Source organism: Ambystoma mexicanum, chromosome 6p (genome assembly GCF_040938575.1).
Source record: "Ambystoma mexicanum isolate Mex_15411 chromosome 6p, UKY_AmexF1_1, whole genome shotgun sequence".
Lineage (NCBI taxonomy): Eukaryota > Metazoa > Chordata > Amphibia > Caudata > Ambystomatidae > Ambystoma > Ambystoma mexicanum.
Window position 1 is genome coordinate 1,258,442,742 of NC_090935.1, and position 27,361 is coordinate 1,258,470,102.

At 47.7% G+C, this 27,361-nt stretch overlaps 1 protein-coding gene across 10 annotated transcripts in view; it reads left to right on the forward strand.

Moving 5' to 3' along the window:
- PRUNE2 (prune homolog 2 with BCH domain) overlaps positions 1–27,361 on the forward strand; it is a 743,862-nt gene that overhangs the window by 364,072 nt on the left and 352,429 nt on the right. For all 10 annotated transcript variants that reach the window (XM_069625908.1, XM_069625910.1, XM_069625912.1 and 7 more), the window contains one exon: positions 15,599–15,820. In XM_069625908.1, the coding sequence (XP_069482009.1) occupies positions 15,599–15,820 (222 nt within the window). The remainder of the gene's footprint in view (positions 1–15,598; positions 15,821–27,361) is intronic.

Below are 27,361 nucleotides of genomic sequence, written 5' to 3' on the forward strand. Positions count from 1 at the left end.
TAACACTAGTACGTGGTCTTCGCCATCTAAGCTCTCATCTTCCTCACTTTTCTGAACGCCCGATACTTTCTTCTTTCTATGGCACGTGACCTCAAAATGTCCCTTAAGGCCACCATTTGAACACTTCTGATTGATTGTGGGGAACAGCTTGGAGTTGCAAAAGTGTCCCATATAACCACACCTGTAGCATTTCCCTTTCTTGCCAATTGAGGACACCAAGGCTTTCTTCTTTTTTTGATCCCTGAACTCAGTTTCCTATTCAGGATCCTCCTTCTTTGCACCACCTTTCTTGTTCCTTTTGGTAAACAAATTTACTTGACCCTGCTTTTTACTTGTGTCTGCTTTGCTTGCTTCTGCCATATCATTTTTCTTCTTCTCCTTTATGGCTTGGGAACACAACTGTGTGTTCTATTTTCTTGGCAATGATTATTGCCTCCTCCAGGTTCGGATTCCCACACATCCACAGCCTTTCTTGAACAACCAGATTGTTGGTGTGTATAATAATGTTATACTTTATAAGTTCATCTGTCCCCATGCTGACAGTCAATTCACACGAAATTGCTAATGTCCTGAGGGTGCTGACATATTCCCCCACTGACTGGTTTTCCTCCTGCTTCAGAGTATAAAAGTTATATCTGTTCATTGCTATGTTTGTCTTGGGTGCATAGTAGTTATCTAGTCAGAGAAATGATTTCTGATACTCTTCTAAACAACCACCTCCCTGGGCATCGGTTATTGTCAGCATTTCTCTATATTTCTGGCCCAAGAGCATGTAAAAGCAACATCATCTTCTTCATTGGTGTCATTCCTTAATACTCCACTGCACCCAAATAGTTCTTCCATTATTGCCTCCAATCCCTCTAGGGTATAGTTGGTACCCCAGGATTTGGCTAGAAGGCCTGGGGAGGTTGCTCTGTCACAGACATCATCTTATCTCTGCTATAGTCCACGATCTATAACCTTGCACTGACTCACAAAACAGTCTCTTCTCCTGTTCTGAGGAACAGCATCACAGTGAAGCCCGAAGCACTGTGCTGATGAACATCTGAAAGTCTTGATTGCTTCCTACTGTTTGAGCCAAAAGTACTGCAATGAGGATAATGTCCACCTATGGTATACATTGCTCCGATACTGCGAACAAGAAGATGAACCCCAAAATGAAGATCCACTGCTTGACTGCTCGTAGTAACGTTGCATGCCATAACGTTATTGTTATTTTGGTTGTTATGACAACCAAAATTCTGCCATGCTCCTCCACGCTCGCAGGTTCTTTCCTCAAACCCGCAAGCTTAATGTCCGTTGCCAGGGCTGCGCAAGTCGCTTGCCAGCGATCCGAGGGGTCCCACGAATGCTCCTCAAATTATCCAAAACCAGAAAGGCTTGGACCAGACCTCGAGCTGTGGGGTCTCAGTGAAACTCTCTCCTGCAACAAGCTTTGCCCACGGACGCCCACCCACCTGCTTCTCTTTCACCCGAGACAGCGGGATCTGCCACATCTGGATCAGGTCTTCTGGTTGGGTCCTCTGATCCACTTTCACTTGTTGCCAAAGTAAAGCGCCTGATACAAGTTATGTGAAGCTGGTAAGGCTTTTATTGTAGATAGAGACCCCACAACTGTGGGATAGAACAACAACTGCTCCCTCCATCTACTTCACCAACCCACTAGGCCACCATTCTGTATTCCTATTCTAAACCCAGATCAGACCCACGTAAACATTCCCAACCCCAAACAGACCCAGTTACCACAATACCCAAATCAGGAGTCTGCCAGGGTCGGTGGGGAAGCACCTACCAATTACAGATCCCTAAGGACACAAGGGGTCCAATTACCACCAAACCAGACATTATCTACCATGCCATGAGGCAACGCAACCAAGATACACACCAAACTAAGACGACAATGTCTTGGTGGATCCAACCCCTTACTGTGACGAAAGACTTGTGTCTGGGCCCTGTAACTCCCAATGACTATGATTAACCTTGATGGACTTTGGAACATTGCCTTCTAGAACAGGGTCTGTACATTATGTCTCATTACCACTGGCCCTTCTAGAACAGGGGAAGCACTGTGTTGATTTTCACCAGCTTAATACTGTGCTTGATTCAGGAAAGTCTTCCTTTGTTAATTGGTTAAAGCTCTAGGTCTCTTCAGAGATCTCCCAAATCCATCCTTAGCATCCTTACCATCTGATTGCTCAGCCTTGCAGTCTGTTAACAGACATTATCCTGAGGGTGTGCTATTTGTATGTTTTCCTATGGTTATGCAACGTCCTTTGGTGTGCATAGAACTGGGTTGAAAACTCAAAACTACAGGGTCTAGTTGTTCTGTTTTTACCTGTTTGTGACTATGTATTGTGACAAAGTCCCATGTCTGATACTGGGGACTTCCAGGGGGATGTCTAAGGAGGCCGGGTGTTTTTCCAAGCCAGAGGATGATATGGGGAGGATATCTTGGTCAAACTATGACCCCTGTATTGCCCCAAGTATGATTTCCCTCCACTCAGCCCCACCATTCCTGCCCGCTCAGGGATAAGCAGGGCCTCCCATCTGGGCAAAACTGTATGTTCAAAATAAGAGATGCCAAAATGAATTAGTCTACCTAAGATCAGCCAACCCTGGCATTGTCTTGCTGAAGAGATATTGTTTTATTTGTGCTGCAAAAGAAATGATGCATTGCCCAGTATTTATTTTCTACTGCCTAGGTAGATATAAATAGAATCTTTTAATCTAGACATTTCCACTACCTGCACCAAAAGCACCCATTCATATAGGCTCAGCAAAGGACATATTATCTTCATGTTGTATAGGTTATAGTGTACTTACTTTGTTATTGAGTCTACCTGAGGTGCACATGATAGTTCACTATGGAATAAAACAACTGGTTTCCTAACAGAATGAATTGGAACCCAAGGTTGGTCCAAATGCTCCAGTCAATAAAACGGAAGGATACGTTAGTTTTGCCAGCCCAGGAGCAAGACCACTGTCTTCTCACTGAACATATTGTCCTTAATCAGTAACATGTCATGCAAAGGATGGGATGCAGAGTAACTCTTACACCAAATAATCAGACAGACTTAGGAAGTTGGCAAAGTCCCATTCAACTGTTTTAACATCAATTGTCTACAACAGGGAGTTACAATGGACATCTATGGACGTTCGCTCGAGCTCTCAATGCATGTTTACATAAAACCACACTTATGTACAAAGAATGTGTCATAAGTGACGTCATACTACATGGCAAATAAGAAAAACCTATGAGGGATTGTGGTTGGCTCAAAGGGAACATCTAAGTATACTTTCTATACGGGGTCGGGTTGTGATAGGACATCTGCTGTCAGGAGGACAACTTAAGCCTGCCTCTAGTGCAAGTCATCCTCAACACTTATTAAGTACACAGATTACTATTGGCTCTTAAACTATAAGGCCCTTTGTTATACGACCCTCTATAACTGGTTGGCATGCTCGTGCCATGTCTGGAACATCCGGCTCCTTAGCAGCACGTAAGCTCACGCCCAGGTGCCGGAAGGTGGACTTGACTTTGCTTTCCCACCCAAATAGCCCAACATCTCTCATCGCCCATGCCTTCTGCCATGAGGATTTGCCTTTGAAATTGGCCTTGCAATGTATTCTCATCTCTGGAAATATAAGGGAGTATGGGCACACGCTTATCACAATTCTGGTCTGCATGCCCAACTCCTATTTTCATCCTTCGTCCACATGACAGAAGACTGGAATTTGGTCCATTTTTCAGTAATTAATCGTCTTGATGTAATAAACTTGCCACTCATTGTGTTCTTTCTCTGCACCTTAACAAGGGATGATATAGGGTCTCACAGTTTCTGTTCTTCAAGGATAGATAACTGGCATTGGCTTGCTCCAGCTTTGATACCAAGCCAAACAGCTTCACCCTTCAAGTCTGCAATCTACAGCTAATTCTTTGCTGTGACACACTGCTCTTGATCCTTCTTTCTCTGTGGGTTTCAACTTACTCAAATGTGTGACTCCGATGTCCAGACACTATACAATGGTGGCTTCGCCTGCAGTCTATTCACTACCTATAGCTAGCTTCTAAGATTACTTGATCTACTTGTGTTGCTGCATCTCCACAATTATTAAACGTGCTCTTCACACATGCAATCTTCTTGAATGTATAGGAACGTCTTTCGATTCCTTATTTCATCATTCGTTTCTATATGGTCCATACATCTTCTTCTTATCTTCTTAGTGCGTCACTCCCACTTCTTGTGACGTCACCAGCTTCTCTTTCTCTTGTTTTTATATTCCTTCGGGGACCTCTTCCAAGAGATTGTCATCTCTTTGGGCATACATCTGATATGTCTTTCTTAATGGATACCTTTTCTTGAGCACTTGTTGCGGTATGGTCATAACCACTGGTGTCAAACACGGTGCAATTTCATGTTTCCAACATACAGACAGCAGGGGGGCAGAACTTCCTGCAGAGGCATTCAGCTGCTCCTCTACATCACCATTTAAGCAAAGTTAGTTGTCCTACATCCAGCGCTGCAACGCACCCTGGCATAACGCTACTTCTGCCGATTCCCCAGAATCACCATGGATAAATGTGGGTATCATCCATGCACAGTTAGCACCGCAGACTGAAGCCCCCCACCACATGGATCAAAGGAAACATATAAATATTAAATAAAAGTGGGGAGAGAGAGGAACCCTGCCTAACTCCACAAGTAACCAGATCGATGGTTGAGATGTAGTTGTCAAGCCAGGAGACGTTTTCCATTCCCATTTTCTGCAGGGATTGGACAGCTGTACGTCCAAAGCAGCCCCTGACAGCTAATCCGAAAAACCTCATCAATATCCCCTGTGCACCTCTACAACATGCACCTTCTAGTCATGTCTGTCTGGTTATGGTGGTTAACGCATGCTCAGCAGTTGCACATGCTGCCGATATCGCTGACCTCCTAACCAACAACAATTTCAATGCCCGTTTTCAACCTTACTGAAACATGGTTTATGTCCTTCCTACCCTTACATCTTTGATATTCTCTGACCCAACGACTACAGTATCCAACATAATGACTGCACAGGAAAAACTGTAGGTGGGGAAGCAGTCATCCACAAGATCGACTGGCCCTGTATGGTAATCTCAACCCCCACACAGAGCTCCTTTGAATCCTTGTCATGCCGATTCTCCATCTCAGACAATCTAACTTATTTACAGGCCACCTCAAAGGAGTGGTAACTTCATCTATGACCTTTCTAACTTTCTCTCCACTGCAACAGTTTCCTACTATAATAATATCCTCTTCAGAGATGTCAACGTCCCTGAGTCCCAACAAACAAAACATCTATGTGACTCCCTATTCTCTTTGACCGACTCCATGGACCTCAAACAGATCATACCCTCCTCCACACATTACAATGGTCACACACTCAACCTAGTCTTCACCTCCTGCCCAATCCTCTCATGCTCAAAGCCCCTTCCCCTCGACCAGACTGACCATACCGCAATTCTCCTTCTCATATAACACACAAGGATGCCCCATAAAGGTCAGGACAAACACCCTGTTATTGAACGCCGATCCTGCAATAATTTCCCTCTGGACACACTAGTGGCAATGTTCACAACATTCCCCACCACAAGGAATGCCTCATCCCTTCTGGATACATTGATCCACCTTGCCAAAGAGCTAGTGGATGCCCACGCACCTCTAAAGTCTATTCATACCAATGTCAAAGCAACTGCACAATGGTACACACCCAAGCTAGCCGAACACAAATGCTCTATCAGATCCCATGAAAAGCAGTGATGCTAGGAACTCAGCCTAGAGGATCTCTCATCCCTAAAATCCCTGCGTACCCAAAGAAGACACATAATCTCTGAGGCTTATTCAGGTTATTACACTTCCTCCATTGAGGCAGACTCTAACAGGAGCAAAGCCTTATTCGAAGTAGTCAAGCACTACTGCAAGCCCACACCTGACCCAGAATTGCCGGCTTCACAACATAGATGCAGTGTAATAAACGGCTTCTTCATCAACAAAATGGATAACATCACCCTACTCTCTACTAATGATCTATCAGGCACACTTGTTTCTCCAGCATGAGGTCTGGCATGGATTCACATGTTCATGAATATTCCCCGTCGTCAGGCCGGGAATCCTCGCTAAAAGAAAAAAAGTTTCACTTTCACTTACAAACTGTATTTCTCCTCTAAACCAATCACTGAAATTTGGGTCAAACTGTGCCCAGCCAATGACTGCCCTCTCCTTAAGGCCCTCCTCTTGCAGCCATCTTCAGATTTTTACTGCACGTTCAAGTGTTGGGAGTCCTCGTGTTTTGCTCCGGGAGCTATTCTAAGTTTCCACACTTTTTTCAATAAAAAGTTCTACTTTTGTCAAATAGGGCCGTGTGCTCTTTTGCTCCTTCGGCCGACAAGCAGGGATCTGTTTGTCGGTGAATTTCAACGCACCTCAAGGGCAAGAATCATCGAAGTTTCATCAATGATTCCAGAAGGCCATTGGTCTACACCGCACTCTGGACCATGTCGCAAGAGAAGAAAGAGGGAAGCTCTCTTTTCAAGCTCTGCTCCAGCTGCGGACTGCGGAATGTGTTTGCATAGGAGAAACACCTCCAGTGCTTCTTCTGGCTCCATGCCAATCACAGGGAAGCAAATTGTGAACTCTCCTTCGGGTTCTCCAAGCAAACCGTGAAGGATCGTCACATTGGGCTGGCGGCGTGGCTCAGTGCTAAGGCCTCTGCCCTGTGCAGCAAGCAGGGGCATGCATCACCCAGGAACGGGCAGTCCAAGGAGCAATCTTCTAAGTCCTTTGAGGGCGCTCCATCCGTGGGGGCCCAATACAAGGCCAAGCACCGTAAGTCCATTTCCGCCGGGGTCGCCATGCAAGCTGGTCCTGCAATGGGCAGGGTGCACTAATCTTCACCATCTGCCTTCATCTCCAGTCATCGCTCCAGCTCCTCCTCGAAGAGGACATCGGCTAATCCGGCGAAGCTGTGAGAAAAGCCAGAGAAGACAAAGGCGCAGGAAAAGGAGACCGACCTGCCCCAGAAGACCTAGGCAGCCCAGGTGATGTCGTCGTTGACGATGGAGCTGGTGGCGGCCGCCCTGTTGAAGGCCAAGGGGACTGACCCAGTCAAGGTAGCCCTGGCAGTGCCCAGAGTATCCTTACCCCCGAGGCAGGAGGCCTCGGCCAAGCCATTGGAAAGGACACCGTAGAAGAGGATTCCATCCCTAAGCCCAAAACCAACCCCTCAAGATGCAAAAAAGTGTGGGGGAGAGGAGGTCTCAACCATACTCCAGGCCACAGATATTTCTTCCTCAGACGAGGAGGACCAGATGTCCGTATACACGATCCAGGAGGACGTGGGGGATGACGACGCTGACGGTCCAGTTGACCTACTACCCTGACCCCTCCGATGATGTATCGCTGTACATCCTTTCGACCCTACAAACCCTGGTGTCGGGGATTCGGAAAAGGATGCTGACGACACCACTGGCCCGGTGGCCCCAGACCAGTCTCCGGTGAAAAAGAGGAAGCAGCACCCTATGCCACTGCATCAACCTCCACACGTGCACCCCCTAGGGACACGGGGACCGACACAGTGACTACCGACATGGACGACGACATGGCCATCGCGGGTGGTTCACCCAGCCCACAGCTTCTGCCCCAGACGAGGTGGAGCCTTTCCATGCCATGGTCGCCATAGCGCCTGAACTCTTCCAACTGAAACCAAGAAGGAAGGTTTCCTATACCACGGGGCAAGGTCAAGAAGAAGACCATCTTGGCGGTGCCTCTCCTTGATGATATTTGGGAGGAGGACATAGCTTTGATGAGCAATCCAGCCACCGCCGCTGCCAAGAGAGATAGGCTGGAGAAAAAGTACTGGGTGCCAGAGTCCGCACCCAAGTGCCTATGTTTGCAGCCTTCCCCAGACTCCGTGGTTTCGGTTGCAGCGAGAAAGAAGTCGTCTAACGCCTCATCTTCACCCTCCGTTACTTCGAATAGCGAGGTGAAGAAGTTAGATGACATGGAAAGAAAGGTGATCTACTCAACGGCATCAACAGTCAAGGTGGCCAACACACTCGCAATCCTGGCCAGGTATGACAGAGAGCTGTGGTATAAGATGGCCCCGCTTCTGGAGTTCCTACACAAGACAAGCTGGTCGAGGCACTTTCCTTCCTCCAGGAGGAGGAGGTGGCATCGGACCATGCCATCACAGTGGCCCTGGGCTTTGCAGACTCAGGGTTCCAGTAGATGGGGAACGGTGTCTGCCTCCGTCATCGTGGCTGGCTGAAAGCCACCAACTTCCATCAGGAGGTCCAGACGAGGGTGCTGGACATGCCCTTCGACAGGGACAACCTCTTTGGGAAGGCCGTTGATGAGTCATTGCAGGCCATTAAGACTGACAGGGAGACGGCCCTGGGCACTCTTCAACAACACTGTCCTTCCTTTTGTACCTCTGGCGGGAAGTCCGGCAGATCGTCAAAAGGTTTTGGCAGAGGGTCCTCTTCGTACCGTCAACCCTCCCGGTCCACGACCCAGGAGGCCTGCAGAGGCTGTTCCAAGACTTTCGGTGGAGGTGGCCTACGTCGTCGCTGCTCCCAAGGTGGCACGCAGGCCCCGAAGCAAGATTGAACCAGCCTGGTCGTCGGGCCCCTGCACATGCACCCCGGTGGGAGGCCAGCTGGCGGGCTTCCTCAGCGAGTGGAAGATCATCTCCACCGACCGATGGGTGCTGGACGCTCTCTCCCATGGACACACTCTAGAGTTCCAGCAGAGGTATCTCCTGATTCCTACGGTGACCCAGCAGGAGCAGCACATCCCTCAGAAAAGGGGAAATAGAGCTAGTTCCAAAGCGACTCCAGGGCTCCAGAGTCAGATACCTCTTGGTAAAGAAGTTGTTCAGGGGCTGGAGGCCCATTCTAGACCTGCGGCGTGTCAACAGATACCTTAAGTTCCAAAAATTCAGGATGGTCACATTACAGCACGTGCTCGACCAACTGGAGGAAGGAGACTACTTGAAGTCACTGGATCTGGAGGACGCATACTTCCACTTACTCATTCACGGGAAGCATCGGAAGTTCCTGCGCTTTGTAGTACAGGGAAGGCACTACTAATTCAAGGCCCTCCCCTTCGGACCGAAGTTGGCTCCCAGGGTGTTTACGAAAGGCCTGTCACCAGTGGCGGCCCATCTGTGTCTACAAGGGATACAAGTGTAGCCGTGGAACACACGGAGAAGACCGTCTGGTTGCAGATGGATCTGGGTGTCTCGTTCAACTATTCCAAGTCTTCCTTGATACCATTGCAGAATGCGTTGTTCCTGGGGGTCAGGCTCAACTCGGTCTGCTGCCTGGTGGCTCCCTCAGAGGAGAGAATATGGCTGTTGGCACTGAAGAGCGCTGCGGACCATCAAGTCACTGCTCTGCATGATGTCATCGTGCATCTACCTGATCCAGCTCTGCAGGTTGCGGATACGACCCCTTCAGGAGTTCCTGGACGCTCGCTGGATCCAGGTGTCCGGAAGCTCCGCAGACAAGCTTGCTTCGACGAGGAATTCCATCGAGCGATAAGGTGGTGAGGCGTATGCTCCAACATCACCGGGGGCACAGGATTTCAGAGCCCCCGTACCAGGAGACGGTCACCACTGACACTTCCCTGGAGGTCTGGGGAGCCCACACCGGACGTCTCCACACCAGAGGCCTCTGGCTGCCAGAGGAGAAGTATCTCCACATCAATATCCTGGAGCTGCAGGCAGTGTTCTGGGCCCTCAGATTGTTCCTTCCGTCCCTCAAGGGCAAAGTAGTGAGGGTCTTCATGGGCAACACTACCACGATGTTCTACATCAGGAAACCGGGGACGCCAGATCCCCGGTGCTCTCCACAGAGGTGCAGGACTTGTGGCTCTGGGCCGTCACCCAAGAAATGTTCCTCATCCCCTTTCACCTGGCGGGTGTCAAGAACATCATCACTGATTCCCTCAGCAGGGAGCTGCGTTCCCTCCACAAGTGGAAACTTCGACAGGATCAGGTGGACCGCCTCTTCCTCAAGTGCTGCAGACCCGAGAACGATCTGTTTGCGACGGCGACGAATTCCAAATGCCAGAAATTCGCCAGCAGGTTTCACCAGCCGAGGAGTATGGGGATGCGTTTTCCATCCCGTGCGAATGCCTGTTCCTGTACGCATTCCCTCCATTGCCTCTCCTGCTGCGAGTCATCAATCAACTCAAACGGCGCTGATGCAGGATGATCCTCATCGCCCCGGCGTGGCCAAGGCATATTTGGTAACCGGACCTTCTCAGCCTGTCAATGTCACCTCAGGTCAAGCTGGCAGTGGTTGCGGATCTGTTCATCAGAGAAGGAGGCGCAATCCTGCATCACGACCCAGGGTCGCTGAACCTGAGGGCTTGGCTCCTGCAGCCTTAGAGTTCAGAGGGTATGAGTTGCTGGCAGACTGCAGGGTGATCCTTTCCAGGGCAAGAGTGTCATCGACTCTTAAGTGCTATGGGCACAAGTGGAAGCGTTTCACTATGTGATGCCGGGCACAGAAGATCAATCCTCTGAGGGTCACGGCCCGCAGATTCTTCCGTACTTCTTGTCCTTGGCCAAGGCGGGGCTGACGCACGCCTCTATCAAGTTGATCTGGCGGCTATCTCCTGCTGCACCAGGTTTCCAGGACGATCTTCTCTTTGGTCCCACCGTCTCGTCAAGGAGTTCTTCAAAGGACTGTTTCGATTGTTCCCTCCGGTGAAGGGTGCTGGCGTGGTGCTGACGTGGTACTGACGAGGCTCATGGGAGCCCCCTTCTAGCCTATGCATCAGGCCCCTCTCAAGTTCCTCTCATGGAAGACGGCTTTCCTCATGGCCATCACCTCCGCCAGGAGGGTGGGTGAAATCCAGGCCCTATCGTGCAAACAGCCGTATGTGACTTTTCACAACACAAGGGTGTTCATGCCTCCTTCATGCCAAAGGTTCCATCAGAATTCCACCTCAACCTGCCTTTGGTGTTGCCTGAGTTTTTTCCGGAATATTTGTCGTCGGCAGAAAGGACTTTGCACTCGCTGGATGTGGCTCGTGCTCTGAAGTTCTATATGGCACGCACAGAGAGTTTCCGGAAGACATCTCAAATATTCGTGAACTTTGGTCCTGTGAACCATGGGAATGCCTTGTCCAAGGCTTCCATCTAGCGGTGGCTCTTCAGCTGTATCACACACTGTCACCAGTTGGTAAACCGACCACAGCCGGGCCGTCCGAGACCTATCAGAGCGATTGCTGCAACAACGGCATTCCTGTCTGGTGTGCCCCTGCTGGAGATCTGCAGGGCTGCTACATAGAGGTCCACGCACACCTTCACACGATTTGGCTGTGTCGACGGGGATTCCAGAGATGAGGTCAGGGTCGGCCAAGCAGTGCTACGCAACCTGTTTGCTTGATGGTGAGCCTGTTCCGGAGGTAAGAGTAATTGCTTCTGTTGAGCCTTGCCACCTCCCGTGGTTGTGTAATGTTGTACTGCTATATATTCTTTATTCATGAGCATGTGAATCCATGCCAGACCCCATGCTGGAGAAGGAACAAGTTACTTGTCTGTAACTATTGTTCTCCAGCATGGGTCTGGCATGGATTCACATGCGAACCCCCTCTCCTGCCCCTCTGGGGCTCTTCTTGGTCATACTGCCATTGTACGTGCTACCAAATCTGAAGCTAAGTTACAGGTAGTAACTTGTTCCTTCACTCAAACCCACTGCATACATGGATGACTTTCTCCCATCCTCCCCAATTTAACAACTCACTGGCCAGCACTTAATGCACTCCAAGGTATTCTGAACGCCTCCCGACGTGTTGGAGACAAAAAACCCTTGCTTGATCCCGAGGACCTAGCCAACTACAGACCTGTCACAAGCCTCATGTTCCGCGGGAAGCTTACTGAGAAGTTGCGACCCAAATACTTGCCAAAATTAGCCAGCTTCATCTTTTCCCCAATCACAAGTCTGGTTTCCACCCCAAATGCAGCACTGAGACTACAATCATCCATGTGGTGGATGATGTGCTCAGAGTCACTGAAACTGGTGACTCATGTCTCCTAGTCTTCATAGACCTCTCAGCTGCCTTCGAAACAGTTGATCACCAAACACTCCTCTCCCTCCTCGCCGACAGGCTGGGCTTCTCTAGAACTGTCCTAAAATGGTTTGCATCCATTAGGCACCAGGTCGTACAGCTGGGCACATTTAGATCCAACCGACTCCCTGTCATGTGTGGGGTACCCCAAGGTTCCATTCTCTCCCCAATCATCTTCAATACATGCATGGAACCCATGGGAACTCTCCTAACTGACCCCAACATTGCCATACAGCAGTACACTGATGACACTCAGCTGTACCATAAGGTCAGTGGCCCCCAGGACATTGCTCACCTCCGTGAGTGCCTGGCTATTTTCCATACATGGATGTCAAACACTTACCTTAAACTGAACCCAGATCGAATTTGTCCTTATCACCCCTCCTCCCCAAACAACAATTTGTGCAAATATGGCTGGATGACATTTGCCTGGATGGATTCACCCCTCAGCTGTCAATCTCAGCCAAATCCCTGGACTTCATTGTTGACAGTAGCCTTTCCATCCAAAAGCAGATAGCCAAAAAGGCACGGACTGCATGGCCACAGAACCACACTCTGCAAAATCAAACCCTTAATTCCCCCAAACAAATTTTGTACAGCGGTGCAGCCCCTAATTATCTCACACATTGATGGGGAAAAAACACTTCTTAGTGGACTTGCAGCCACACACCTGGCCACTTTCAAAGCAGCATACCACGCTACCGCCCACTTCATCACAGGTGCATGCCAACATCTCTCCAACACTGCACACACTCCATTGGCTCCCCATCCCTGCCAGGACCATATTAAAAACTGCATGTATCACCTACAAAGCAGTGTCAAGCGGAACACCAACATACTTGGCTAAACTCCACACCTCTGGAGGCTCTCGCACCTCACGTAGCAAAAACGTTGGAGTCAAATCAAGCCTGTAAAGAGAAGATTCGCAATCGGTCCTCCTGCCACATCCGACCATCTGGAACTCAATCACAGTAGAGGCTCAGAATGCCCCTATGATCCCCCTGGTTACGCAAAACACTAAAAACGTGTCTCTTTCAACAATACCTGCCAGAGGAATAAAAATCCCTCTCTCCCTCCACCAACAGTACTGCATTACTGTATAAAATGCCAACCCCAGTTCTGGCATAATCCTGTTGCAAAGCGCTCTGCAGCTCTTGAGCTATCGTTCGTTCTAAAAGCAATACAAACAAATAAAAATAAAGAATGATTCAGGAACTGCTTTAAGCCCAGGGTGCTTGAGGGAAGTGGCATTTAAGCCGACCTAGGGCAACCCTAAAACCTAGAAAGACAGAGACACAGTGAGTGGGAAACTCTAAAAGTCCAGTACTGAGAAGGTCCCTAATGGGTAACCCTAGAGAGCTTTCAAACAGAGTTTCTTAGGGTAGAGGAATGAAAGACTGGGTAGGAAGCCCTAACCCAGGAAGACATTTTCCTTAATTGTTGAGAGACCTGAGATTTTGAGCTACATATTCCATGTTTATTTTATTATTTGCTTCATCCTGTGTAAGGTTATCCCAAATAAAAATAGCAGTTACTTACATTTACTTTTGTGATACTATCTATCACTATCCATCTATCTTTCAATCTATTCACTTTTAGATATATACTGAAAGAAACCCTTTGACAGGAGAAGTTATAGTACTCACGTATGGTGATATAATAAACTGCATAAAAAAAACGTGCCAGTTTCCCCAAAACGAACTTCAATTGAAGGAACAATATAGTTACAGTTCAAAACATTAACAACAATTGTTATGATTTCAGTGCAACCATAACTCATTCACCTTGCTCTACTCATGACATCAAACATGGCATCACACATGATCTCATCACTGATATTCCTGATGATATTGCATATCACAAGACCAATGCATCCACACACTGAATGCAAAGAGGACAGCTGGATTATATTTAACATATGCAAGACCTAAGAGAGAGGATCTCAAGCTATGCCTTGTGGGTAAAGAGGATATCAGTACTGGTTCTGTTGCATGGACGGAGGCCAGTTCCTGACAAGGTACTCACAGCCCATGCACTCTGGTTACTCTTGGAGTGGATAATGCTGCTGGCCATGCTCCAGATGCCTCCCTAGTAAACGGATACCATGTATATTGTCACTGTTTCATTGAAGTACCCACTGGAAATTGCAGTAGGCCATCGCCTCAGGGTACTGTGGCGATGGGTACTGGGTCTAGGGCATGGCCAAAGACCATGCACCAAATGCCATGGACACATGGCATGGAAGTAGACCAGTCCCTGTGGACACTGTTTTTAGGGGTACTGCTTCTGGGTATGGCCTTCAGGCCAAGGTCAAAGGATATTACCCATAGGTATCATGAGGTTAGGAAGTTGATTACAGTGCATGGTCTGATATCTTTAATGATGTCAGTAGTGAAGTGATGGGGTGTATGAACCCTTAATTAGACTGAGGTGTATTTTCTGTGACTCATTAAGGTGGTATGAGGATTGTGGAAAACTGACACAGTCAGAGGAACCCCTTCTGGTGACCGTTCCTTGTGGTGCCGAAAAATTGCCACTAAAGGGGGATTGTTTTTCTCATTTGTTTGTTGGGGATTCGTTAGTTTGGATTAGTAACATGGATAGAAAGTAGGACCTGCAGGGTACGTGTAAGCCTCAGATTTGAAAAGTGTGAATTTAAAATAGGTAGGACAGAGTAACTTCAAGAGGCCAAGAGGAAGGCAAGATCCTGTCAGGCCCAGAAGCGAAGGGTCTCTTACTAGAAAGAATAACGCTGTTATTTGTCAATTTATCCAAGGGCATCTGTGCTTTTTTGTACCCCCCACCCCCCACATTTAGGATTTGCATTTGAGAGCATGTTTGTTTAAGGTATACACAAGTAATATTTCTGTTTATTTAATAATCAGTTAACAAACCATATCTATATGTACCTAAAATAAATGCTCCAAAGATGTCCAAATAAATTGAATTATGAACACACCGTAACATGTAATATCTGATATAGGGCCTCATTACGACCCAGGCGGTAAGGGGTTAACGGGGCCGAAAAGGTTGCAGCGCCGTTAACACCTTACCGCCTAATTACGAGGTCCCTTTGCGGCTCCCTACCTTAACGGCTGGTTTTACCAGCCGTAAAGGATTGTACCCGCAAAGGGACCTTGGAGGTAATTACAGGACCGCAATTTGCGGTACCGTAATTACCTCCTTCCACATTCCCATTGAGCCCTATGTGGGCAAAAATGGGAATGGGGAAGGGCCAATGGTGAATGGGGTATTACCGCCCCGCCAACCTTGGAATGGGGCGGTAATTCCGCCATCCACTATGGCGCAATCGTTAAAATACCGGCGTCAACCATGGCGCTAATAGCACCATGGTTAACGCCTGTGTCGTAAGGACCCCCATACTGTTCGAATTCAGATTTTCTTTTAAGGCAACATGTCTTCATTGCTGTTAAAGGTGAAAGGTGAAATATGATTTATTATACTTATGGTTTCTTAATGCTCAATTACAGAACCTCCCAACTCATTGGATCTTAACGGCACCCATCCTAGAAGGATAAAGCTCACAGCTCCCAACATCAACTTGTCCTTGGATCATAGTGAAGGGTCCATATTGTCTGATGATAACCTGGACACACCGGACGAGCTGGATATCAATGTGGATGACCTGGATACTCCCGACGAAGCGGACTCCTTCGAGTACACCGGACAGGGCAACGAGCTGGACTGGGAAGGTAAAAGGCAAGCCTTACTCTCGAACTGCATGCTGGGCCTTCAAATGAGTGAAGGACTTTTATTTATGCAAATAAGTGTGGAAATGGTGGAAACCCCCATCCCCTCCCAAAAAAAGCCACGAATGTAAATCAGCAGTATACTAAACTAATCTGTGCTGCATCAAGGTTCTGGATTTTCATTGCACTCACATTTTTTTATTTGTATTTTTTTATTTACTTTCAATTGAAAACACTTTTACAAGGAACTTCAGTACGTTAGATGCAGATCACACTTAAAAGAAAGAAAGTCACATTTTTGGTGTTCTTACACGTTTTTTCCTTTTTGTTTTTAACGTTTTTTGAGAGGGGGGAGAGTGATCTCCTATTTAAGTTCTTTGCAGCTCCCCCCCAGGCCTCGTTGAGCTCATTGCAGTCAGTCACATTCATCCAGCCCCATGTTTTTACTCTGTGCTATGTGCAACCTAACTACTTGACCATAAATGCACCTAGAGTCAGTCAAAAGAAGGTGGCACCCCCAGTATTTGATTCATAGCTGAAAGCAGTCATGTAAAATTATATTTCTGAACAAATGTAGGGGAGTAACGAGAAGTAAAAGACAGTTCTAGGCTATATAATCCTAACATGAGAATCTTCATCTCTGCCAGGAAATATTCAGTTCCACTTTGTCCTAGTGAGCGTTGTGTTATATACAAAAAAACAAGAAGCAGAGAGAAGCCAGAGACACAAATACCTACAGAATGTGCCAAGAATTTGAGGTTTCTGCAGGATTTTTGGTCTATAAAAAGGTTACAACATAGACAATTAAATAAACAAAAGATGACAGCAGGTAAGATATCTATTACTGGTCAAAGAGGAACTCCTTTAAGGGTCCACAACGTTTCTTTTTATGTCACATTGGTGTTTGTTGTACCAATTTCCTTTTCTTATACACTGAATAAGAAAAACAACTCTGGCTCCGACTACTTATATGAAAAGCTACGAAACCAGGAGAACAAATAAATCAGTCACAAAATGAGGAGAAATTGGATGGAATTGTTTAAAAGAATATGTTCCTCAGGAAGAGGGAATTTGGATAACTCTGGTCTGTGGTTGATATTTCTTTCAGTCTTCCATAGACACTACTTTTAGCAGTTGAGTGTGCTGCTCGCAGGTGCCTTGTGTTTGGTGGTGCCATCCTTTGGTGGGGCATGAACTCTTTGGGCGCCAATGCTCTAGCAAGATGCAATTTTCAATGTATATCCCTACTCTCTCCTATGACTATTGGATTTGCCATATAATTATCTGGGCTCTGTAATTTCATGTTTTATGTTTTCAGTGGTTGTTAGAAGCTGCTGCACAGTCTGCACACTTTAAAAAAAAAACTAAACTAAGCATGTCTTCCACCTGAGGCGAAGTGTCAATTTGTCCCACCATCCCTTGTAGGGATGGTAGATTTCCTCTTTGTAGAACTAATGTGGTGCCCCTGCTGCTGGCGCCGGAGGTGGTAGCAGTGACCTGCGGTAGTGTCACCAGATTAGCTGTTCCTAATGGCAATGCCAGCATTAGAATAGCGGCAGTAATAGCACCAGAGCCGGCACCCCTGCTTCGACCCCCATTCTGAGAGGCACCACTGTAGGTCGCCCCTATAAAAATGTAAAAATGAATGCAACTGCTGGCGTTTTTTTTTTAAGATATCATTTTACACTCAACATTTTCACATAGATACAAATAAACATAGAATTGGAGATGGGTAGATTTGAATAATGGGAATATGTTCTACTTCGGATCGCCTTCATAGACAGCAAAAATTATCCCCTTAAAAACAACTTCTGGTCTGGAGCCTCATCTCTTTTGGTTAAAAAATACCTTTGTCTGCACACTTCTAAATAAATTCAGATTTAGGTGCTGAATCACGAAAAAGTGCACAGATGCTGCAAAGACTGTGCGCCGAGAACACCTCGTGCTGAGCCTGCTTGCAGATGTTTTTCTGCACGCTCCGCGTATTCATGGAATTGTTTGCGCAAAGTGACTATACGCAAGTCGCGGCCAGAACGCCCCTGACACGCCCCCATCAAAGCAAAAAGAGCCAGATACAGCTATCTTTGTGTGCTCCTCCGGTGCAAACACATGCACCCTTCAAACAGTGCATGGGGTGCCCAAAAACCAGGCCTGCACCTCGGGGACACTACACAGAGTCCCCCGTAACTATTACCGGCACATTACACATTTCCGTAACTCTGGTAAAACTCTGGAAAATCTGCATGCAAGCCCCCGTAAACCATTCATACACCCTGCTACACTGCGTACCCGCACCTCTAAGTTAGTTCCGAGCCCCGTCTGCGTGCACGCACTAGTAAATCCAACATGCAATCTCACCACACAGAGGTGATTCCAATGCACAAGAGTCTGTACGCCTGCCTTCGGGTGGTGGATAGAGTGCTTTGCATGGGCCTTTTCCCGATGAGTGTTTGTACAGTAACAACCATGAATACACTTCGTACCGTGCATTTGTGGGCATGCGTTGGACTGCCTGTGGCCCATCCCTCGTAACACCCACATGGTTCCATGTTCTTCCCCATGTTCCATTGTCCTCCCCCTACTCTGGCCTCTGCGCAGGCCATGCCCACGCTCTGCGAGGTGTCTTGCGCAGGGCGATCGACTGCACGCAGAGACGTGCCGAGCCTGCCCGAAGTCCCTGCAAAGTACGAAAAAGTCCCGCGCAGTCAATTCCATGAATCGTCCAAGGGGATTTTGCGTGCGGTTTGGTGCGCAAGTCCCTATTTATCACACAGAAAATTCAATGAATCTGGCCCTTAATGTACTACCGTTAAATGTCACGTCTTGGCATGTTAAACCTATAGAGGATACGTTTTGTACGTGCAAACCGACGATTACAGAAGAGTTTTTGCATTCCATGTTTTGGCCTTCAGTGCAGTGTAAGTCATCATAACACTTTAGCCCTTGTCTTGAGGTAGCGCTGTCGCCCGGCTAATTAGATTTCTATTGCTGCTGAATGATCTTTCTGTGTGCTAAGTAGATGAAAGGTGTTTTATTGGTGCTTTAAAAACTCGATTACAGTCTTGATGTTATGTCTGCAAATGGTTTAAACGACTTATATACTTATTGTATTTATAACCTGTCTTGGCATTGGTTTACTTTTATGGAGCCTTTTATGTTTCCCGAAATAAAAACAATAAATGATGGGAGCAAAAACGAAGCTCACGTTATCTAGGGTGTCATTCCGAATCTTGACATGAATGTATCCTGCGGAATAACACTACCCAAGAACAAGTTAATGCTGTGTATGGTGGCGCTTGTTGCTTCTGCGGATAGTAAAAGCAGCATTTTACTCCGAGGTGCTGGGTCCCTCCACTCTGCCGCTGGCAACATCCTCTGTTTAGGACGTACACTGCTGCTGCTAAGCTTCTGAGGTCCTGAGGGGGAGTTGGTGTGACTGCATGACAGAGCTCTGTCTGTGTGGGACCAGCTGTACCAAGGTCTTAGAGGGCCTTTTTCATGTGAAACCTAAATAGCGCACAGTTCACCACCGACATGTACATATCTGTGCACCCTTTCAATCCCGCAGTGGCCAAGTTAGGTGACGAGCATAGACATGTTAACAACGCACTGTTCCTCGACGTGGTAGAAACAGTGCAAATGCCTCCCACAATTAACGATTTCCTGAAGCATTTACAATGGATTCCTATGGAACGTGCCTGCTTTTATCAGGTGCCAAAGTGAGGTAGGTTCCCTAGATGTGTATTGCCCCCCCCCCTCCCAGTGACAGCATGAACATTACACACTGTGCCAATGTATGCAGGTTTGTCAGGTGGAGTGGGAAAAGGAGGCACACGGGTTAAGTCTGTTCTGCACCCCAACCCCACCTCACCTGACAAATATATTAAAATCCTATGGATTGGAAAATGTCGTTGTAAAAGCTCACGGCTTTTTTGCCACCACTTTTTCTGAGCCGTGGGCTTTAGGAAATGGCACCCTAATTCACTTAATGTGTTTAGCATCAGTGGAAGCTTCTTTTGCTGTAAAATGGTGTCACTGTACAATCATATTGCGTTTACGCTGCTGTGGCATAAAGGTTCCACTGCAAGGGATCGATGCTCATATGTCCCGCTATAGTACATTCCGCTTCTGTGCACGTGGCCCTCACAGAAAGGCCACGCAAACGTTGCCTTTTGTGTAGCGTACAGCCACCACCATGGCACTAGTTTCCTAAACTAAAGAGATGTTTCCTTTTGCTTCATGGAGTGCTACGCACTTGGTTTGCATATTGGGGTGCATGTACTGCCCCCTTAAGCCTAAACATTGATTCGTTTTGCAATGATAATCTTGCTCTGGTGGATAACGCAAATAACGCTTGGGGTGGTACTACAGAAACTCAGTCCCATGCTCGTGCACTCAGCCCGCCACAGAGATACCTTTAGCACAAGAATGCGCAGGTGAGCGATTAGCACTCCAGTACTTTTTAAACAGGTCCGCCTTTGTGGGAATGTGTTAGCATGTGTTTTGAGAGAACATTTGTGCAGCGATGTGCAATACACATGTCGGCCATGCATGGTATGTACAAGTGCCAGATGGGTAACCATTCAATGCATCCAGCACTTTGCAAGATCATGAAGACCTTGGATTAGTTTGCTCTTGGCTTTTTGAAACACAACAAGTTCTTCGCTGCATAGCTGGTGTTAAGTGGACATGCCAGTAAAATGGAGCGAGTGCAGTGAAGCAGGGAGTGCTTCCAAGTAGCTTTGTCTTTCACGCAGCAGTCTTTACCCCCAACTGTCTTCTCTCCAAGCCACAGTGGTTCCAGAGACTTTGTCCGATGCTATGTGGCCTCATAAGTGGAACTCCCAGCACATCACGCTCTCCATGTAAAAAGTACTCACATTATCTACACACAAAATCCTTCAGACAAGATGGCTTCTTGATGAGTCTTACTGAGCCCAAGGGGTTTGCACTTGAACTCAGGACAGAACAGAGCCCAGTCCCCAGTGAGTTGTCATTGCATCATTTAGGTCAGCATGAGGTAGCCCCAGTAGCTCACTGGTGTCAATGTACCCCAGGTTGATGAGTGCCATGGCTTGGATTTGCTCATATGGGCGCTCCTCTCCCCTGGTGTCACCTTACCGTGAGTTGCCATTATATGACATTTTGCATTACATAGACCACACTTCCACACCTTCTAGGACCACTATGTTTCCCCCTCATTTCAAAAGTAATTTTGTGAGCCAGGAAATTGTCTCCTTGGCACTTGGGGTTGTATCTGCGATTGCGTGCTAGGACCATGTCTCCTACCAACTAGTGTCGAACTTTCATCTTGTGATCGCAATGAAATTGATCCTTATATGCCGCTTGAGTTCTCACTACCACACTTGTGATATGCTGCGATCCATTACCACAAAGCAAGGCATTCCAACCAACCGGGGCAAAGCAGAGTATCAGGTTTTCTACCATTGAGTGATAGAAAAGGTGACGTTAGTAGCAGAATGGGAGTGGTGTACCCATACCATTTATTTTAGTACTTCTTACCAGGCTTTACACTTACAAAGTATTGCTCGAGCCATTTGGGTCTCCTATTTTGGATATGAGTAACCGTGACATCAATCTGAACTAGTCAATCCCTGACAGAAAGGGAATGATCACTACCAGTTAAGCAGTGTCTCTCGGACGTAGTAGACATCTGAATGCCAAGCAGCAGGGTGTCTTCAAAGATATATTTCTCCTTGAGAGGGAAGTGACCGGTCTTCCTGCTGCAAACCTCAGCCACTGCAGGAGCTGGCTGACAGGTTTCAGGTCCTGCATTTAGCAGTATGCTAAGTTGAGAGCCCACATTTTAACTTTAGTATCTCAGGGGATTCTATCTCACAAGTGGAGACTGTGAACCTACATTTTAGCCTTTCAGGGCGAGTGGAAACATTCTCCCTATATTCATGGGGTTGTGTGGCACAGTGTGTCAGGTGGAGTCTGGAGGCGGACCGCTGTGTTTCTTCTCCGAGGATTGTGCGAACTTTGACCTTTTCCTACATAAGCCCCGCGCGGAGCGCGGCGCGGTGTGTGGCACAGTGTGTCAGGTGTCGGGTGCCGGGAGTCGGAGTAGGAAGACGGAACCCAGAAGACGATCGGCGAAGTGACCTGAAGGAGAAGGCGTTTGGTGGGAAAGAGCGCCTGAGGTACTTCAGCCCCTTCTCCTTCCCTTTTCCCCTTCTCCCCCCTCCTCCCCATCTACCTTTCCCCCTTTTCGCTTTTCACCTTCCTCTCCCTTTTTCCTCCCCCTTCCCCTTCCCCGTCCCACGTTCCTCTTCCCACTCTTACCTGTGAACCTCGTGAACCCTCTTCCTGCTGTCTGCCGCCGACCGTCCTTAGTCGTTTTCAGCCACCCGGAACTGCAACGACGGACAGCAAGTGTCCACTTGTCCGTCCAGCGGGGTTTACCAGAGCGCCATCTCCACCATGGCTTCACCGGCCTCCACCAACGAAATAGAACCGTGTCGATGGATGCACAGTAACAAACTGCAGCGTGAACCTGCAATTGACCCTAGTACCACGCCTGAGCGAGTCCCGCCGACCCCCATAACGCAGGCACCCCCCAGCAGGCTTACCGCTCCGACGAGTGACTATGAGCCTGAGACCGTCGGTGGACGATCTAGGCGGTGGTCTGCTGGGCAGGGGGTGCTCATAGTCGAAGAGGCCTGCGAGCGGAGGTACAGGCAGAGCCCACCTCAGTTGGTGCTCCCAGGAGGGTTGGGGGTTGAGGGGGAAAAATCTGAAGTAAATGGCACGCTGCGAACCGAGAGGTCGGAAAATGGTAGGTCGACGACAGTCGCAATTCACAGCGCTAACGTGCCGCAATCTACTCTGAGTATTTGCCAGGATACGACACCAACACCAACAGCAGCAGAGTCCCATAGCAGGGGGGCCAGCATGGTGACATCAAAAGATGAGGCAGCCCCGTGCGACGAAGAAAATAACGATGACTCAGTGTTTGAAACACAAGAATGTCTAAACTCTTCAGGCCAGGCCTCTTCGACTGGAACCAGAACAGCCAGCAAACCGAGTATAAGACCTAGAAGATCTAAGAGCCAGGAAAATAATGGAAATGTAAGCACAAAAACTACTGACGTGTCAGCAAAGAATTACGAAGCTATATCATCACTTGACTTCGACTCTGAATCAGAGAGGGAAGAGGACAAAAGTCAAAAGAAAAACCAAGAAGTCTCTACGAGACCAAGACTCTACAAAAAAACAATGAAAGACAGACCAAAAGAGAAAGTCCCGGATGGGAAGGTCTGTGTAAAAAAAGGGCGGAAGGCTGGCCATAAAGCTACAGTAGGAGGCAAGGAGCCGATAAGACCACCAACACTCCCCTCGCTGAAGGACTATTTCTTAAAACATAGCAAGAGGAAACTGCACTCTGATCAAGAGTTGTCTGACGCGGAATTACTGGAGGCGGCACAAGAACCCCCGCCAGTGAATAAAATCCGTAAAACAGACCTAACTGAGAGTAATCTAGCACTTAAGATCAAATGGCACGCACGCAAACCTTGCAATGAAGACGGGGCCCTAGTTGGAATAAGGGCGGAGGCCCGCACGCCGAATAACCTGCCTAAATCCTCGCCACTATTGGTAAACCCACGGCTGGAGCTCTCAAGGCACTCAGAAGAAGAAGCGATCACGGACGAATTGAACACACTGTCTAACCTGGTGGGGGAACCAGCTCAAATAACAAGACTCGAAGAGCCTAACCCCGTGCAGATGAACTATTTAAATGATCCCCGACCAACAGATCCCGTGAAAGAACCACCAGTAGCACAACAGAACCAAATCCCACCACAGAGTGCGTGCACGGAGTTGAGTGACAGACCATCAATCAGAACAAGACACACTCAGGCAGAAGACCCCAACGCTTGGACCCGCCCTCACACACAGTTCAATAACAACAGAACTGGGGCGGACAAATCCGCCGACAACCGAGAGTCTGCATCAGTATTGGGAAAAAACTATATAGAAAGGAGACAGCAGCTACAAGCTGAAAGAGGCTTACACACGCCGATTAGACTAAGAGGACAAAGCGACATGTCGGGATTGTCTGACAAAGAAATACCATCATCCAAAAAAAAGACGGACCTCCTGACTATTATGTCGGCACTTACAATAGCCCTCAATCCTTTCAGCAAACTCTACGAATCCATCCACGAAGCTCTAAAGGATAATACAACAATGATTACTTCTCTAAAGGAGAAATTGACATTTATAGAAGGCTATGTAACGGCCACAGATCATAACTCAAAAAACATGCAACTGAGCCTTGAAGAAAAAATAAAAAGTCTGGGGAAGGAATTGTCTAACATCACCCCCAGAGTTCAACACACTGCTGCATTAATTACTAGCAGTACCCAAACTGAAGAAGCATTAACAAAAAAGAAAGACATAGCTCCAATCTTCGCAAAAGGCCCAGCGAAACTGCGAGAAGCGCTCCCAGTGACAAGACAAGTAACAACAAAACCAATCAATGCGAAAAACCAGACAGAAGGGCCGCTCCTGCGCATCCCTAGAAAGAGGTCTCCAGTATACGCAGCCAGCCTATCGACCAGTCCTCAAACTAGGAGTGTTAATCCACAACACCCGAGCCCCATTATAACGAGTAAAAAAGGGCAACAACAACCCAGACATTGAGAGCACCCAGAAGAACCATGACCAGACAGCACTGTTAAATGGGCCCTGTGATGCAAGCCCCGACCCTGATTCTCCAAATGACTGCCAGCTGGTGGAGTATGCCAACGCTACTTCACCTCCATCAGAATCATCCCGATCTGAGGACTCAAAGAGCCCACCCAGAGAAGAGCGAAAAACAACAAGGCGACTTAGTTCGCCGAAAGAAGGGACTATGGGTTCTAGGAGGTCAAGCCGTCGGGAAAGGCAGTGCTCGAGCTCACCCAGTCTGGGATTAGAAGCGATAGAAGGTCTAAAAATTAAAGAATCGAAGCACCCCGAGAACAGAGAAATCGGAAAACCTGCTTGGAAGTCTCGAACACAAGAACAAAGATACCATCGAAGACCCTCGCCCAAAGACCGCAGCAGACGGACAGAAACTATTGTAAAAAAAGAGTTAGAACTCTCTGATACCTCCCTATTTAAACTAGAGCAAATCTCGGCAAGAGACAGCTACATGGTTCTAAACAGAAGAGCGGTCCTAAAAATATCAAAAGTAGACAAACTTCGGCACCTGTCAACAAGTGACTTGGTTCTGATAGAGCCATATCATAGAGACCACAAAGCCAAAGCCTACCTGCATGTAAGAGCTAATGCTCTAAACGAAGGGCCCCTAGAAATATCAAAAGACCTTCAGCGTATGGGCCTAAAATTGGAAAAATTACAGACAAGGAGAAAGGAGATGGGGAAGGGCGCAAGGATAGAAGAAAGTCTTGCGCCAAGAGGGAAAATTGAGCCAAAAGTTCCTTCAGCCTCAGAAGAAAACAGAAGAAGAGTCCGCCCGGCAGACCGCCAAAAAGAAGAGTGGAGAAACCAAGACGTTTATCCTCACAAAAGGTTCGGATCCAGCAACAGAGCGCAAAATGGCCACTGTCGACGAGAGGGCAGTCCTAGGTCTGACCAGCTAGGCAGTGACCAGATAGCGCGGTCCAAGCCTATCACACCAGCAACAACGGCACCAAAGCCTTGGAAATGGATCGCTGACACCTTCGGTAGGACGAAAAAGGATTAGCAGTTAATCCGTGATGCCGTCTTTGCAAGGAAGCCGTCCACCGACAAGACCCAACGCTGGGACAAAACAGTGCTTCAGATGGCATCATGGAATACGAGAGGGTACCACCACTTAACCCAACCAAGTGGTACAAATTGGAATAAATTTGATCTAATCTGCTTCCAAGAAACTTGGCTAACAGACAAACCATCGCTGGAAGGATTCATAATTGAGATATCTCCAGCCCAGAAACCCACGGTGGGCAGGCCATCAGGCGGACTGCTAACCGCTGTACGTCTGGGCTCAGGAATCGCTATGAAGAAGAAAATCAGAGAGGAGTACGGCATGCTAGCCACAATGGCCAGTTGGCACCATCAAGGTCAGGGCGGGAAGGGGAGGCTCTGCTCTGACCTTGCCATACTCAATCTTTACTGGAACCCCGAGAAAACTGCTATAAAAGACTTCTGCAATCAAGTGGCTGACACCATCGACGACATCAGAATCAGTCACGATATCCCCAACTTCATCATCTGTGGGGATCTGAATGCCAAATGTGGATCATGCTCAACTGACGAGATGGTGTGCCCAGCCCTGAGAAAATCTGATGAGAGAGGCATTGCATGGCTAGCCCTGATGAGGTCTAGACAGTTGTGCAATGTGGCCACACTCCAAGAAGGAGGTACGTCATTCCCTACCTGGGAAAGAGAATCGTCTATTGCTGTTCTAGATTACATCTTTATCTCAGAGGGCTTAATTCCATACTTCCAAGAATTCAGAGTCAAAAGAACAACTGAAAGTGACCACAACTTGCTGCACCTATCTTGGAGTGGTGAAGTGAAAGACCGTCTAATCTATCCCTTTGAAATCGATACGAACAAGCAGCAAAACCGAATCCGCCTGACCTCGGATAACATAATTGAAGTAAAGGATAGATTGCGCAAAAAACAACCAATCACCAACAAGGGTGCAGAAGTCCAACGTCCGGAATATGTATCATTACTGATACCACATAAAGTGGACTTTGGTGGGAAAGTCCGACATCAACCTCCACACGCCCACATCTATAATACTGCGGTTGTAATGAAACACAAAGAAATCAGAAAATTAAAAAGAGTAGCGTCAAAAAATCACAATGAAGAATGTTGGAAAGCCTACCAAAGGGGGAAAACAATATACAAAGCATGGCTCACACAAGAACGTCAAAATTTATATCAGAAAGACGCAGAGGCAATGCTGAAAATTGGGATCTCTAAAAGTAGCCGTGACTTCTGGTCCATACTAAAAACGGTCAATGGCCAGAACCCACCTCAGATTGTAAGCAACGTCACTGAACAGCAGTGGAGCTTATATTTCACTGAGCTGTACGCCCTGCCTTCAGCCGGCACTCTGAAGAGTCCAGCTCCATTTCAACAAGGAGACCAGAGTGAGCCCTGAGTGAACATGGCTGTCTTGGAAGACATCGCGAGCACAATCTCACGTTTGAAGAACTCAAGGGCCCCCGGCCCGGACGGCCTTACCAACCTAGATTTGAAGCAGCATCCCCAAGCTTGGGCGGGCCTGATCTGTGAGCTGTTCGAGCAATGTCGTAAACAAAAACAAATCCCGAAGACCTGGACAGAGGCGGTCCTTGTCCCGATCTATAAAAAGGGGGTCAGATCGGACCCAAACAACCACAGACCGATTGTCCTACTAGACATTATTGGGAAGATTTTTGCCTCACTGACACTCAATTACTTTAAAGACTGGGCCAAACAAGCGCCACTGCTTGATACTTTCCAGACCGGATTCCAAAAAGGAGCGGGAACAGCGATAAATATCCTAATCTTGAATACCATCAAAGCGAGAGTTAA